The 16,635-nt window shown below is 47.4% G+C and overlaps 1 protein-coding gene across 1 annotated transcript; it reads right to left on the bottom strand.

Moving 5' to 3' along the window:
* Positions 1 to 321: 321 nt before the first annotated feature.
* LOC107120029 (ferritin light chain-like) lies at positions 322 to 13,490 on the bottom strand. Its single transcript, XM_015422670.1, has 3 exons — positions 13,156 to 13,490; positions 3,342 to 3,488; positions 322 to 1,676 (listed from the first exon to the last, which is right to left on the bottom strand). The coding sequence occupies exons 1-3, from the start codon at positions 13,327 to 13,329 to the stop codon at positions 1,185 to 1,187; spliced, it is 813 nt and encodes a 270-aa protein (XP_015278156.1). The 5' UTR covers positions 13,330 to 13,490; the 3' UTR covers positions 322 to 1,184.
* Positions 13,491 to 16,635: the final 3,145 nt, after the last annotated feature.

The raw sequence follows: 16,635 nt of genomic DNA, 5'->3' as shown, positions 1-16,635 counted from the left end.
CCCCTAATTGTAGCCAATCCAAATGAGTTTCTGCTGTTGGGTGTGGCCTATTATGCTAATAAGTTCCTGCTGGGCGTGGCCAACTTGTCTGTTCCTGTGCGTTCCTGCCCAAAAATAGCCCTGCCCACATCAACAAAACAACATACTCTTCTTGAAGAACAGAATAAGAAAGCTTTATTGCTTTATAAAAAACATAAACATTATCTCTATTGCAGACATACTGAATATACAGTAAAAATCCCTCATATTAAAAATCCCTAATAGAAATATCTAAACACAAAGATAAAAATAATTTTATTCTTCCTATATTACGCTGCGTGGTTATATAAAATCATTTTGGTAGTATAAAATAGATATACTAAAATAGAATTTAATTAATAGTATAGAGGAAGCCCATCTGAGCAACCGTTAAAAGATGAAAATCTAATTGGTTTCGTGATTTCACAGAAATAACTTTATGAAAGATCATTTTGTTTCATAGTAGAAAAAGCAAAAATTATTGCCATTGGCCTGAATCTAGTTGCTCTAATGTTCCGGCTCACACATTTTTGTCCAAGTTATTGCCATTGGCCTGAATCTAGTTGCTCTAATGCTCTGGCTCACACATTTTTGTCCTAGCTCAGGAAGGAGGGCTCCAGAGCAAACTAATTTATGCAGTAGCCAAATCGATCACTCACAACTTTAATGCCAGTTACACTCCAGACTGTGTGCTGCACATGGGCTGCAGTAACTCTTAGTATAAATGAAAGTAGTAATTCTAGCAAGTGATATAACGTTCACATAATGTCAACTGGCTCCAAATAAGTTCAATCTGGAAAGTTCCTAAAATTGTGTGTGCAAAAATTGCAATGCAGGCTCACTAAGCCACTCTGCTGTACAGCACTTCTAGTTTGTGCTAGAAGAAGACCAAAGTGCATAGTAGCTAATACAGGTTACCAAAATTTTGCAATTGGGGTGTGACCATTTTACAAAAGATAAAAACAACGGCCCTCTCAATTTTGGCACAACCAACAAAAATCACTGATGACTCAAAGGCGACGGTGCAATTACTCTGCTTATGGGAATGCTGCTTTGAGAAATGATACCATCACATACGTCCACAGACATCTACGCTAGGTCAATTCAGTGATGGATGAATATCCCAAAGCGGCTAGGCACTGGGGGGTTTCCTGTTTTCAAGCAGTCTAATGCCATTTGTGTCCCTGTCTTTGATCTGCCTCCCTCAAGCCTTTCCACCGTGGCTGAGAGGGGTAGCAATGCGGCCCTAAGTATTTTGGCTTTATGTTGTCATTCTGCTGTGGGAACTCCTCTGGCAACAGCGGCATCGCCTTCGCAGCCCCTGCACATTTCTGAAGTGGTGTACGGGGACGGCCGTGAGCTTCTATGTCTGGCCTTAGTTCTTTTTGTAAACGGTCTATAAGATAGTTTTCAAGGTCACCTCTGCCACCCTGAGCGCTCCTAAGCCTATGAGCATTCGTAATTAGATCTCCCATCAGCCTGATCTTCTGGATCTTGGGCGCTAGAAATTGCTTCTTAATTGTGCTTGCAGTGTGGGGGTCTGAGTTCTTGATACTCAGAGCATAAAGATCCTCAAAATAGCCTGCCAACATCTTCCACTGTATTAAGGCAACTTCCAGAGCCGCTGCCACACCATTTATATACACGTTGGGTGGTTTCTGGAATTACAAACAACACAACAAAAATTGCAAACAGGAAAAAAACAAAGTGCATCCACCTCACAAAGTTATTATGAAGCTGGTCTCCCACTTTGAGCTCCTTGAAAATAGCAAAAGATGCCAATATGACAAATAAATATATATACAAAGGATACTGGCCAGGTTTACAGTCACTTTTAGGCAAGGGTCATTTCCTGCAGGAGCGCGCAGGAGCGGAGCTCCGGCAGTAAAGAGCCCAGGGGGCGGGCACATGCAATAAGCACCACCCCCTGCTCCCAGCAGCCCTCAGTCAGAGCAAGAAGCAGCCAGGTAAGCTACAGAGCCCCCCCCCCGGCCCCCTTGTCCAAAACAGTCCAGTGGCACCTTTAAGACCATGTTTTATTCAGGTACAAGCTCTCCCTCCTCCGTGAGGACAGATCTGCATGTTCCCCCCTCCCAATAGCTAGGACTCCAAAACAGTCCAGTGGAGCCTGAGTGGTGGGTGTTGCCTTCTGACACACTTCCGGTGATGTCAGGGGGTGTGGCATATGCAAATACGTTATACTAATAAGTTATGCTAATGAGCTCCTGCACCTCTTTTTCTACAAAATGACCCCTGCTTTTAGGCCTTATGTCAGCCAAGCCACTAAAGATTTGATGCTGACCCATTTTGTAAATAAAATTAAAATTATTCCTGCCTTTCTGTCTTCATCAGGGCCACCATAGTGGCTTACAGTTAAAACAAGCATTATGAACTTATTAAAACAATTTAAAAGCACAACTAAAACATATATAAAAGTACAGGAAACAGCTTCCCTCAGAATGCGTACTTCTGATAATGAAATTCTAGGCTGTTTTTTAATAACTCATATTGTTATGAAGCTGAATAAAGTCCCACTGATACAACACTGACCCAGATGGATCTCAAATAAGTGGGTATAAAAAGCATTTACTTCACTCTGAGCTATCTGGAGGAAGGGTGGTACATAAATACAGGGCATGAGCCTTCCACATATGTGGGGCCTGCATACACCTTGCCTGGGGAAGGTTTCAGACTAGACTGAACTAGAAGAGAAAGAGAGAATCCACGAGGGAATTCCCTATCTCTTTAATTAGGAGCTGCAAGGAAGCCCAAAGTGGATTAGTACTACTATGCTGGTATGGGGAGGTTAAACTTCCTGAACCTATCAAGACAAATACTAACTTCATGGAGTGGGGCAGGGAGGGAGAAAGAGAAGAGAGAGTGAGGGGATATGTTATTCTTTATGCACATGCGTTAAAAGTGTTATCCTGCCAACCTAGCAGTTCGAAAGCAAGAAATTGCAAGTAGATAAATAGGTACCACTTCGGTGGGAAGGTAACAGCGTTCCGTGCGCCTTAGTGTTTAGTCATGCCGGCCACATGACCACGGAAACGTCTTCGGACAGCGCTGGCTCTTCGGCTTTGAAACAGAGATGAGCACCGCAACCCTAGAGTCGGACTCGGCTGGCTTTTGAGCAAGGGAACCTTTACCTTTACTTTTCACTAAAAGTGTTAACAATGAAAACACCGTAATGTATCAAGAAGACAATGTCTGAAGATGATTGTATCATTAAATTAAACTTAGAAAGTGAGATATTTGCCAGCTGTTGAAAGAACAGTCTGTGAAAGAAGAAAATATTTTGCTAGCCAGTATTTGCATCATACCTGGATAACTTTGGTACAGTACAGGCCCCCCCTGTCGTGCTGGTATTGTATCAGTACTTCCGCGGCTTCCTTCTCCTCCTTGGCCTGTTCCCAGAAGAATTTTGAAACATTTGGTAGACTCATATCAGAGCGATCAAAGATTTCACCCTGTATTTTGCAAACAAACAAAATGAAAACACTCGCTGCAGCTCATATAAAACAATCACACAGGCATGCTAACAAAAACCTGGAGCATTTACGTAATCAGCTGTACTGGCAATAAGTGTACAAGGCTGTTTATGCACTCAGATCTCCCTTGCTGAATCAGGGCGCATTTCAACGGCAAATATTTGTGAGGGCAAAGGATGCCACAGCTATATAATTAGACATAGCACTGGTTGCAAAAAAAAAAATGTAGATGTCTAAGAAACAGCAGTGGAAAGCGTAAAATATGATGAATCAGGCTGCATGGCTGCCACTCACTGTGACTACATCCCTTTGTAACACCCTGTAATAGTAGAAATCACATGGGAAAGCTGAATACACATGGGATAAACCAAGCTAGTTCTACCCTCCCCCCATCCTCTGATATTACTCCTGTGATCTTAGTTTTTGCATTCATAAGGTCACTGGAAGGATGTAACCAGTGGAAGGTGGTAACCAGGGGTCATTTCCTGTGGGAGCGCACAGGAGCGGAGCTCTGGCAGTAAGGAGCCCAGGGGGCAAGCACATGCAACAAGCCCTGCCCCCTGCTCTCAGCAGCCCTCAGTTGGGCCACGGGGAGCAAGAAGCAGCCAGGTAAATTGCAGAGCCCCCCCCCCGCCCGCCTTCAGGTATAAGCCTCCCCTCCTCTGTGAGGGCAGATCTGTGCATCCCCCCCCCCCATAGCTACCAATCCAAAACAGTCTGGTGGCACCTTTAAGACCAAGTTTTATTCAGGTACAAGTTCTCCCTCCTCTGTGAGGACAGATAGGCACATTCAACCCCCCCAAATAGCTAGCAATCCAAAACAGTCCAGTGGAGCCTGAGCGGTGGGTGTTGCCTTCTGACACACTTCCGGTGATGTCAGGGTGTGTGGCATATGCAAATAAGTTATGCAAATAAGTTATGCTAATGAGCCCCTGCATCTCTTTTTCTACGACATGACCCCTGGTGGTAACCCTACCACTCCCATAATGCCAGATTCAGGACTGAGATTGCTACTATTCCTCATATCCCTGCTTCCTGACACCTATGATGTTCTCCCTCAAGCACCCTGCCCATTGGCTCCCAGCCCAGATCTCAGAAGCTACCCTGATTCCTACTTGGATGGGAAACCCAAGGAAGACTGGGGTTGCTATGCAGAGGAAGGCAACCGCAAACCACCTCTGTTCATCTCTTGCCTTGAAAAGCCTTTGGGGTTGCCATAAGTCAGCTGCAATTTTACAGCACTTCACACACACACACACACACACACACACACACACTTCCTAATACAAAATTTAGTGTAGTGTTGTCAACAGGCTTCCTTTTCTCTTTTTAGAAGGAATATAGCAACAGCTGAATGGTGTCATCATAATAACCACCCTTCAACTTCCCTCCCAAGTCCTCCTAAATCTTGGCATATATCGGGCAAAATTGATTATTAAGCAGAGAGTGCTCGATTTGGAGAAGCAAGCAGACATTTGCAGTTCACCAAATGATTTTTCTTCAGCAAACAGTAGGTATGTGGTTGCTCCACGGCCTATTTATACATTCTTGAATCTTATAATACCAGAATGGCTTTCACCCTAGCAAGGAGCATGGCCTTGCTGTCCGCAGTAATAGAGGGACGGTATGCGCACTTGTTCCCAGACTGAAACAGACTCTCTGGAGCATATCTTTTTAAATTGCTCTTTCCATGTGGCGAGCCGAAAGGAAATCATCGGCCCACTGCTGGAATGGTTCCCAGGGAGGTCAAACAAAATTAAATTAGAATACCTGTTGTCGAATAGGAATCATCATACATCAAGACAGGTGGCTAGGTTCTGCACCCAGGTATACAAGGAACGCAAAAAGTGAGGCAAATAGACCATATCCCTACTTTTAGAGAGCCAGTTTGGTGTAGTGGTTAAGTGCGCGGACTCTACTCTGGGAGAACCGGGTTTGATTCCCCACTCCTCCACTTGCACCTGCTGGATGATTTTGGGCAAGCTGTAGTTCTGATAAGAGCTGTTCTTGAAAAAAGAGCCGTTTCTGTCAAGAGCTCTCTCAGCCCCACCTACCTCACAGGGTGTCTGTTGTGGGGAGGGGAAGGGAAAGGAGTTTGTAAACCGCGCTGGGACTCCTTTGGGTAGTGAAGGGCGGGGTAGAAATCCAATCTCTTCTCTTCTTCTTCTTTTAGCAAAAATGTTTTAAACTGACTTTTGAAATGGTTTAAAAGGTTTGAACAGTAGTTTTCTTTTTTCCTTTATATTTTATATAACTTATAAGCTTTTACGCTACTAAGGTTTTTACTGGCTCATAACCAGCTAGGATAGTATTGGGAATTTTTCTATTTGTCTTTTAAATTGTCATGTACTGGTTGAAGACTGTAATAATAAACTGACTGACTGACACCCTTCAACTTGGTTCTGTTTTTGCTTCCTTTACTTCTTCAACTGTGTCGTGTTGCATTCTATTCATTCTGAATCTGTCTTCAACAATTCTTTCAACCACCTAATTGGCCCTCCTAGACCAGCTAATTCCACTCCTTCTAGTCTCCTTCATTCTTCCTGTGGCCCTGTAATATATAGTGCAAACTTATACAGAATAACTCCAGTCTAAGGTCATTGACCTCAGTGGACTTAGATTGGAGTAACTCTGCCAAGACAGTACTGATATTTATGGAAACAGTGTCAATTTCACCTACCAAGTCATGTAAGTCCTCTTCACAGGAAAAAGGACTCAGACCGATTTCCCACAAGCCGCTGCTCCGCCCTCGCTCCCCCCCCCCATTGTATGCATCAATTTCCCACTACTTGCTGCACGGCCGCATTTTGACCCGCAGCTTTGCCCGATTCCCCCCGCGTCTTCTTGAGCCTGTTTTCCGAGGATCGCAAAGACGTGGGGGAAATCAGGTGAAGCTGCGGGTCAAGATTTGGCCGCGCAGCAAGTAGTGGGAAATCAATGCATACATTTGGGGGGAAAGGAAGGGCGAGGGCAGAGCAGCAGCTTGTGGGAAATCGGTCTCAATTTCTGTCCCAAATTGAAACTCTTAAAGAGGGACTAACTCAACTACCCAAGCTGCCACTATTACAATCCTTAAAATTGTGGAAAATCTAGTAATCATCTCTCAAAAGTGCAGGACTTCTCTGAAGTTAAGGTACTCAAACCATAAATTACAAGATTACCTGCCCAATTAACCTTACAGTCCCTCAATCTCCTTTGATATAAATAAGGATAGGAAAAGTCAACCAGAGATCTTTCTGGTTTTATGGAACTAATTTCCATAATATCATGGGATTTTATAGAATTCATTGAAGTTTATAAAATGTGGTCTGATATTACTGATCAAGAGCATGTTTATTAGCTTTTATTGTAAAGACGTTCTGCCTAAATTTTATAGTTGTTGTTTGCATGTTTGGCTTAAGACCTTGGGTCAATGAAGCTAATAAATGAAATGGAAAAAATGGAATTACAAGATTACACAAGAAAACCGGAACTTTGTATCAAGTTATAAATTTCGTTACAGAAACTGCTCAACCATTATTTTACACGCAGATTACTAAGATTGTTTAAATATAGTATATTCCTTAAAAGTAGAACTAAAGACAACTATTTCACCCTGTGCAAAGGCTCTACAACTGTGAACATAGCATGTGGGCTGTGCAACTAGAGTTTTTGGATTATGCCTCTGCTTACTTTTTTGCAAACATGTTTTACCTTATGTACAGCACACCTGCACAACCAGCTATCACTACGTGTATATAGTGTGTCTTTGTTTCTCCCTGGCCGCCCTTAGCCCCAGGCAGATCAATGACTCTGCAGGTTCAATGTGCGTAGGTCAGGATTACCTGAGCCCATTGGGGAGGGCGGGGTATAAATGTGAAAAATAAATAAATAAATAAATCAGGGTGCGTTCAGACGCGCCGTTTGATCTGGTGTCGTGACAGTTCAGCAACGGATTTTATATGCACGATCACACAGTCAACATCTGCCTCCCATCCTCAGCCATTAGTTTCCGGCTCAAAACTGCTTTAACCCGGAATATTTTGTTACCAGGTCCCAAAGTGGTGTTTTATCAGCTCTCCTGTTTAAAGCCGCATTTCCCCCGTGTGATCGCTCCTCCGGTGTCAAGCCACTTCCGGTTTAAACCCCCTCCCCACGAAAGCTGCCTGAGGCTTCCGCTTTTCGCCCGCCATTTTTTTTAGTGTCGGCGGTGCGCGCATAGGCGGAGCTCTGCTACCGTGTTTAGAAAACCGACATTTAAACGGTCACTTGTTTCAGCGTTTAGATGAGTCCAGGATCTCACGGAGGCCATTTTCGGGTCAAATGTTTAAAGGAAAGTCTTTTGTTGGAGGGGTGGTTCTGCGCATGCGCCATGGTAGTTTCACACACCCCCATTCTACGGATGAGCACTTATGCGCAAACTGAGAAAAAACTTAAAACTCGCCGACATACGGTCTCACACGTTGGTAGTGTAGACGACAGAGAGCGACGTGACTGCACGGTGAGGCAGGATAAAGGAGGTAAGTGTGATTGCGATTATCCAGATCAAATACAATCCGGTCAGAACAAGAGCCGTTTAACCCACTCTCAGCACACCGTCTGACCGCACCCTTAAGGTAGTATCTAGGGAGGAGAAGTCATTCAAGAGCAGCTGAATTCCACATGAGAGTGACCAAGGGAAGAGAATGGGCTTCTGTCATAGGATACAGGGCAACGGGTGACTTGGGCTGTGGTCACACACACACAATAATCCGCTTTCAACCCTCTCTCAGTGCACTTTCCAACTGGATTTTACTGTGTGAACTGGCAAAATCCAGTTGGAAAGTGCATTGAAAGTGGGTTATTTAGCATGCAAAGCTTCCCGTGCTAGCTGAAGATATATTAGTTTATCCAGGCCTTCCACTAATTTTTTTAACATGTAATTTTAATATACAATTTTTTAATGCTGATTTTTAAATTATTTATATTGTCTCCATTGCCTGTAAGACACACTTTAAAGCCCTATATGGCCAGGGTCCAACATACCTAAGGGGACCGCCTCTCCCCATATGTTCCCCCAAGTGCACTTCGGTCAGGGTCTCAACACCTCCTAGTGATGCCAGGCCCCAAAGAGGCCAGGTTTGCTGTAACCAGGGCCAGGGCTTTCTCGGTGGCGGCCCCTACCTGGTGGAATGAGCTCCCGGAAGAGATCCGGGCCCTGCGGGACCTTGCGCAGTTCCGCAGGGCCTGTAAGACGGAGCTCTTCCGCCAGGCTTTTGCGTAGGAGCCGCCGCCACCATCACACCATCACATTACCCCACCAACGTACCATCACTACTGTATTACCATCGTTGTTGCTCCACCACCACCAATTGATTAGTTAACATCGGGGTTTGTGATGGGCCTGTGACAAGATATTTATAATATCACGTGGAACCATACCATTGAATTGGGTCTAACATTCCCGGGATGCCATGGAATTGGGACTACCATCCCCAGGATACCATTTTGCGATTGAAGATCTTTCAAAACATCTGGAGCACTTTATGCTGTTTTCAATGTTGGTTTTATCTTGTTTTATTGATTAACTATTGGCATTTTTTTGCTCTACTTGTGTTTTAACTATTGGCACATGTTGCCCTATTTGTGAGCCGCCCTGAGCCCGTTGCGGGGAGGGCGGGCTATAAATTTGAACAAACAAACAAATAAATAAATAAATAATAGAGCCTCTGGTGGAGAAAGAGGGACAAACAAGCCAGTGTGGTGCAGTGACTAAGAGCGGCTGACTCTAAGGCCCTTTCTGCACTCTCCTTTTATTTTTATTTTTAAACCACAATTTTACTAGGCTATATTAATAATTCAAAGATACATCACTTTACCAACTGTCATATATCCTTTTCTCCTAATTACCCACCCCTTCTGACTTCCCACAGTGCTCCAACCTCCAGCCCAAATCTTGTAATCCCCTCTTTTCCCCTTACTCGTTGGCCATATTCTACAGGTATCTTTTAACAACTGTTCTTATACAATTTAGCTTATTCTAGGTCCCTGCCACACGAGAGACAAAAAGAACGGGCAAAGTGCGGCTTTTGAAAGCCGCACCAAAATAGGCACGCGGCGGCGGGATCATACAGATCCCGTGAGCCGCCGTGCAACTGCTCCCCGGCACGATCAGATGCCGGGGAGACCGGGGAGGAAGCCACGGGAGGCTGCCGAACTGCGCATGTCTGAGCATGCGCAGTTCGGCCAGGACCCGGGGATGCGCCGGCGGAAGAACGCGCCGGCGATCCCACGGCTGGCTTTGATGCGGCCGTTCAGAGAGAACCACCTCGGTAGGTGGTTCTTTCTTGCTGCAGATTATTGCCGGAAGGGCCGGATCGGGGACGGGTGCGCAACGCTTCCCAGATGTTGCGGTGGGATCGCGCCCGTTTGCTCCGCCCCCGATCCGGCCCTCTCCCAGCCCTAATCCTGTCGTGTGACCAGGGCCCTAAATATCTTTTTTTCCCAATAGTTATTAAAGCAAAATAAGTTGTTTTTTGCATCCCACTGCACTCCCCTTTTAATCGATGCTCACCACGGTGTCCCCCAAGCAATTCTGTACTAAAATCGAATTCAACCTTCTTTTTAATCCAGGTCCCCCCGTCCCGTCCCCCGTTCTGCACTGCACTACCTCCCTTCCGTGTTCAGCCCAGTTTCAGCCTGCTGTTGCCCTGGGTTATTTGGATGCTGCTTTGCTGTGGACTTAAATTGCCTCGACTTGAACACTGAGAAAATCTGGAGTGGTGGGCGAATGTGGAAAGGACCTAATCTGGAGAACGGGGTTTGATTCCCCACTCCTCCTCCACATGAGGCCTGCCGGGTGACCTTGGACCAGTCTCAGTTCTCTCAGAGCTCTCTCAGTCCCACCTGCCTCACAAAGTGCCTGTTGTGGGGAGGGGAAGGGAAAGGACATGGTAAGCTACTCTGAGACTCCTTTGGGTAGAGAAAAGGGGGGGTATAAAAATATTCTCCCCCCCATGTATACATATACATACACAGGGGTCGTTTCGTAGAAAAAGAGCTAGGGGAACTCATTAGCATAACTCATTAGCATATGCCACACCCCCTGACATCACCGGATGTGTGTCATAAGGCCACACCCCCTGACATCACCGGAAGTGTGTCATAAGGCCACACACCCCGCCCCCAACGGTCCGCCGCTGGCGGCCTTGCAGCTCCACTGCCGAGCCCCATGAGGGGCCCGGCGGTGGACCTGCAAGGCCGGCAGGAGTGCAAGGAAGCCCCGCAAAGGCCCTCCCTGGCCCCAGGCAGGCAGGGGTGGGGAGAGGCAGGGAGGAAGCAACTTATCCTCCCTCTTCTCCTGCCTCCTCCTGGCTGAATGAGGGCCGGAAGCAGGGCGGCCGGAAGCAGGGGGCGGGGCTTCGTCATGTGCCCCGCCCCCCGTACCTCACCCGGTGGAACCCCCCCGAAATGATCTCTGCACATACAGAGAAGACGTGCAGTGCTTCTTCTGAGAGTTAACAAGTCACCAGAAAACATTTGGTCTAATGCTAGAAAAAAAGCAATGAGTTGGATCCAGTCAGCTTTTTGGCAGATGAGAAAGGAAGGAGGGGTTGCCTTTGACCACCAAGAAAGGGAATCATGGGGGATGTAAGCTATGATTCACCAGGGTTTAGACCAGAACCTATTTTCAGTACCAGGGAAAGGCTTAGCCTTCGAACACGGAAGTAATAAAAGTGTCTGCTTGGAACATGCACAAAACACCTTCCTTTGATTAAAAAAAACCAATAGCCTACTTTAAACATGATGCCAGCATGGCAAAGAGGTTTGCTATGGGCTGCACTGACCAGGCATATTGTTTAAACCCAGCACCTGTCTGGACAAAAATGGTACTGGATCTCTAGTGTGCTCAGGCATGCAAAGTGGCAATTTCGGCCAGCACACTGGCACTCATACAACATTAGCAAGCTAGCACAAACAACCTGCCTGTGCGCCTCTGCCTTAGATCTCGGCTGTGCTAAAGTTGCAGATGAAAACCCAAATGGGTGTTAACAAGATGACATGGATTTTTACACATGCATAGTCTCTTTCGACTAGCTAGTAGGGGTGCCAACAAACCTGGAGAAAAATCTCTTGCCCACTTAATAGAGGTTTACCGTGTGGAAATGGGTGCTTGATGCTTTTATTTATTTATTTAACTTTTACCCCGCCCTCCCCGCCAGGCGGGCTCAGGGTGGCTTCCAAAAACTGATAAGCAGTATACATTTTACAGTAATAGAATAAAACACATCATTTAAAAACCTAGACAAGTCAATATAAAACATTAATTCGATGGTGATAAAAATAAAGTGCAGTTTAGGGACACATTCAGCGGTGCCACTGCGCTAGGGCGTGTTGGATCGGAGTTCACACTGGGCGATGCTGGTAGGACGTTGCTCCTAGCGGAACGCCTGCCTAAAAAGTTCTGTTTTCACGGCCCTGCGGAACTGTGACAAGTCCCACAGGGCCCTGATCTCGGCAGGAAGCTCGTTCCAACGGGTATTAATGATCGTTTTAGTGGGTATTAATGATCTGGAAAATGCCGTTGTACGAAAAGGGCGGAACATTTTCCTCTAGGCGAGGTGGCAACCAATGTTCCCTTCTAAGCTTTGGAGTTTTGTGTGCAAAAATTCTACTCTTATCATTATGATTTACTCTGTGAGCTCCTGGCATGAAAGTTGTGAGCCAGCGATTTGGCTCCTGCATAAATCAGTGTGCTCTGGAGCCCTCTTTCCTGAGCTAAGACAAAAATCTGTGAGCCAGAGGCTAAAAAACTGTGAACTAGCTCACACTAACTCAGCTTAGAGGGAACACTGGGGGCAACCCTATCAAGCCATGCACATTAAATCCATTTATGAAATTGGGACCATTCGGAGGAGAGGAAGAGTTGCCATGTTCCTTCAGTTATTATGCTTTCATTTTTTGCTTTTCTTCTTATTGAAATCATTAGAAACTCCTACATACTCAGTTAATCTGTTATATACTTCACATGGTTAGGAGTTGCATAATTTTATATATTATTGTTAGAAGGTTTAACAAAGGTTTATGGATAATTATTCACACACACACACACACATTGGTAACAATGTGGAAATCTTGCTTGAAAGTTCATATGTTGGATTTATTGTGTTATTTCAAAATGTTTCATCTGCATATCTGTATTTGTGTATTTCTAATAAAATAAAAGGGAAGCTGCGGTGGCTCAAGTGGTTAAGACACTGAACTGCAGGCTGTGGAAGGTCAGTAGTTCAGCGGTTCCGGGTGCCGCAAGACAGGGTGAGCTCCTGTCTCTAGTTCCAGCTCCTGCCAACCTAGCAGTTCGAAAGCAAGACATTGCAATAATAAAATAAATATTATATATATATATATATAAAAAAGCGATGCACATCACTTTTCGGACCAATCTGGGGAAAAAACCGGAGAAAGAATCCCGATAAGCCGCAGCAAAAACACGGGTGCGAGAAGAGGGTCTTCCGAAAAGCCGCAAACCTCGCGGTCGTCCCAGGAAGCTGCTAAAAGGGGGGGGGGCGGCGAAGGGAGGAGCCTGGTCGAGAGCGAGCGGCAGCCTTGGATTGTTTCCGCTGCAGCCGCCGAGAGGCTGCGTCCGCGTGAGAAAACCGCTGTCCTTTGCCGGGCAGAGCGGCCTTACCAGCATCTGGAAGACGTAGGCGACTTCCAGCAGGGCGCCGGTGACCCCGCACAAGCTTTCCTCCACCACGGGCGGGAAATTCTGCTTCACCAGCTGGCGGGGCGCTCTGCCATGCCGGTGGAGGGTGCACGCGGGCAGGCCGCCCTTGAGCCTTTTCCGGCTCGGCTCGGCCATGGCGAGGGGAACAGCGGCCGCCTCCCCTTGGCTGCAAGGCGCGACGCGGCCTCTTCGCGGTGACGCGGAGGGATTCCTCCAAGTTGGGGCTTCGGGGAAGTCCCGACCGCTCGAAGGCGACCTGGAAACAGCTCTTCGGGGGAAGAAGCGCGCTTGGACTCTCCCCCACCGCCGGTCTATGTAGCTCCGGGTTCACCGCGCCGAAAAGGGGCGGGTCGCTTGTACCTGGCACGCACCTGGCTCCGGGCATTCTCCAACTCGGTTTTTTTCTGGACAAAAAAAAAAAATCTCCAGGGCTTGGGGGGACGTGTTTAGAGGGATGTAGGTGGGTGGAGGGTATTTCTGTGTATATATGTTATGTGATATGTCTGTATTTGTTTTATTAATGTGGAAAATTCAATAAAAATTATATTAAAAAAAAGAAATGTAAACAGGGTAAAAGAAATACATTCTCCAGGAGCCTCAGTATTATTCCACACACACACACACCCCTTCCTAAACCATATTAAAGGTAAAGGTTCCCTTGCTCGAAAGCCCGACTCTAGGGTTGCGGGGTTGCGGTGCTCATCTCATCTCCGTTTCAAAGCCGAAGAGCCAGCGCTGAAGACTGAAGACTCTCTTGCTTTCGAACTGCTAAGTTGGCAGGAGCTGGTGGCCAAAGTATTTGAGCTTCAGTTTCATTATCTGGCCTTCCAGGGAACAGTCAGGGTTGATTTCTTTTAGGATTGACTGATGTGATCTTGCAGTCCAAGGGACTCTCAAGAGTCTTCTCCAGCACCATAGTTCAGAAGAATCTAGTCTTCGGCGCTCGGCCTTCCTTATAGTCCAGCTCTCGCAGCCATACAGTACCACTGGGGATACCATTGCCTTGACCATACGGACTTTTGTCTCTACTTTTTATTATGCTGTCAAGGTTTGCCATCACTTTCCTCCCAAGGAGCAGGCGTCTTTTAATTTCATGGCTGCAGTCACCATCTGCATCAGCGGCTCTAGACAGACTGAAAACAGTGATCCCTGCTTACACTCTTGGATATGTGAAAGGGCAGCCTAAGGGGAAGTCACAGTTGTGGGAGTGGGGTAGTAAGGGGGGGGGGAGGTATATCCACTCACAAAGGGACAGAACTGTACAACGCCCCAGACTTTAAAAAGGTAAAGGTAAAGCTTTCTGTTGGTTCTAGAATCCTAATGCATTGGTTACTGAATATCCTATTTTGTTGACTGTACTGACTCTATATCCGTAATCCACTTTGAGTCCCTGTGAGAAAGGTGGGCTATTTATTTTATTTATTTATTATATTTATGAATCGCCCCACCCCTGCCACTGCAGGGATCTGGGCGATGTGCAACCAGAGATAAAACAAGATAAAATTAATTAAAACCTTAAAAGTAAAGGTTCCCTTGCTCGAAAGCCAGTCGAATCCGACTCTAGGGTTGCGGTGCTCAACTCCGTTTCCAAGCTGAAGAGACAGCGCTGTCTGAAGACGTTTCCGTGGTCATGTGGCCGCATGACTAGACACCAAGGCGCACGGAATGCTGTTACCTTCCCACCGAAGTGGTACCTATTTAATCTACTTGCAATTTCTTGCTTTCGAACTGCTAGGTTGGCAGGAGCTGGAACTAGAGATAGGAGCTCACTCCGTCATGCGGCACCCGGGTCTCAAACTGCTGAACTACTGACCTTCCAGAGCCTGCAGTTCAGCATCTTAACCACTTGAGCCACCGCAGCTCCAAACTTTATTGAACAGCAAATCGTTATGACAGTCATCCAATGACCTGGGTTGCCAATGCCCTCTGTCTTTGGCAAGCTGCCTCCAGGGGCCACGGGGAGACAGGCTGAGCTATCCCTAGCATCACCAGGATGAACCAGGATGAACCTGAACCAGGATGCTCTAGGAGGTGGGCTGGGCTGGAAGTAGTGACTGAGTGGCAGCCCTGTAGCCAGAAAAATTTTGGTGTGAGGCCTGGGGGACATGTAGGAGGTGAGACCAGAAGCAGCTTCCCTTTCCTTCCACAGCCTCCCTGCTGTGGCCTTCCCGCCTTCTGGTCAGTTTCACTCCCCACCCATCAGCTGTCAGGTTTAACAACTGATGGATGGGGAGTGAAACTGACTAGGATCAAGGACACAGAGGGGCAGGGGTAAGGGGTGTGGTGCACCAGGGGTGGGATGGGGGTCTGGCATTCTCCCAGGGTGGGACAGGGCTCATCCGTGGTGGGGGCTGCACTCCCAAATGCCCCACCGTGGCTACGGGCCTGCTGAGTGGAGCGACAGGAACAGCACTGTCATGCTCCCAGGCAGGGGTCATTTCCTGCAGGAGCGCACAGGAGCGGAGCTCCGGCAGTAAAGAGCCCAGGGAGCGGGCAAATGCAACAAGCCCCGCCCCTTGCTCCCAGCAGCCCCAGGCCACAAGGAGCAAGAAGCAGCCAGGGAAGTTGCAGAGCCTCCCCCGCCCCGCAATCCAAAACAGTCTAGTGGCACCTTTAAGACCAAGGTTTATTCAGGTACAAGCTCTCCCTCCTCTTTGAGGGCAGATCTGCGCGTCTTCCCCCCCCCCCATAGCTAGCAATCCAAAAGAGTCCAGTGGAGCCTGAGCGGTGGGTGTTGTCTTCTGACACACTTCCGGTGATGTCAGGGGGCATGGCATATGCAGATGAGTTGTGCTAATGAGCTCCTGCACCTCTTTTCCTACGGATTGACCCCTGCTCCCAGGTCCCTCTGTTGAATCACACCTGCATCAGTAATAAGGAGCACAGACACCATGCCAGCCACAGCAAATGCATATGGGGCCCTGGCAGGGTTTGCAGTTCCTACCCCATGGGGGGCTCTGTTTGCCAAGGCGTATACTGTAACCATCCAAAATGACACAAATCCCAGGAGGAAGTGCTCTGCGACTGCTCCATTCACTGCTGGTGAACCCACGGTTGCTTGGCTAGCTGATCCACAGAGCACAGTGAGCAGCTGCCAGATATCTCAAACCACAGTTGTGCCCTGTCCCCTGCCTTGGAAGAGGGGACGCCCTGGCTAAGGAGTATGGGTCTTCACCTACCCTCCCTTCAGAGGCAGTTGTGCTGGCTACTCTTCCTTGGGGGCATCATGCTTGATTGACCTGTCTCAGGGGTCATTTCCTGCGGGAGCGCACAGGAGCGGAGCTCCGGCAGTAAAGAACTCAGGGGGCAGGCATATGCAACAAGCCCCGCCCCCTGCTCCCAGCAGCCCTCAGTCAGGCCACGAGGAGCAAGAAGCAGCCAGCTAAGTTGCAGAGCCCCCCCCCCCCCCCCCCCCTTCGGGAACAAGATCCCCCCCTCCGT

Source organism: Gekko japonicus, unplaced genomic scaffold (genome assembly GCF_001447785.1).
Source record: "Gekko japonicus isolate JY-2015 unplaced genomic scaffold, Gekko_japonicus_V1.1 scaffold2342, whole genome shotgun sequence".
Lineage (NCBI taxonomy): Eukaryota > Metazoa > Chordata > Lepidosauria > Squamata > Gekkonidae > Gekko > Gekko japonicus.
The sequence above is the reverse complement of the archived record's forward strand: the minus strand, read 5'-3'. Positions and strand labels throughout refer to the sequence as shown.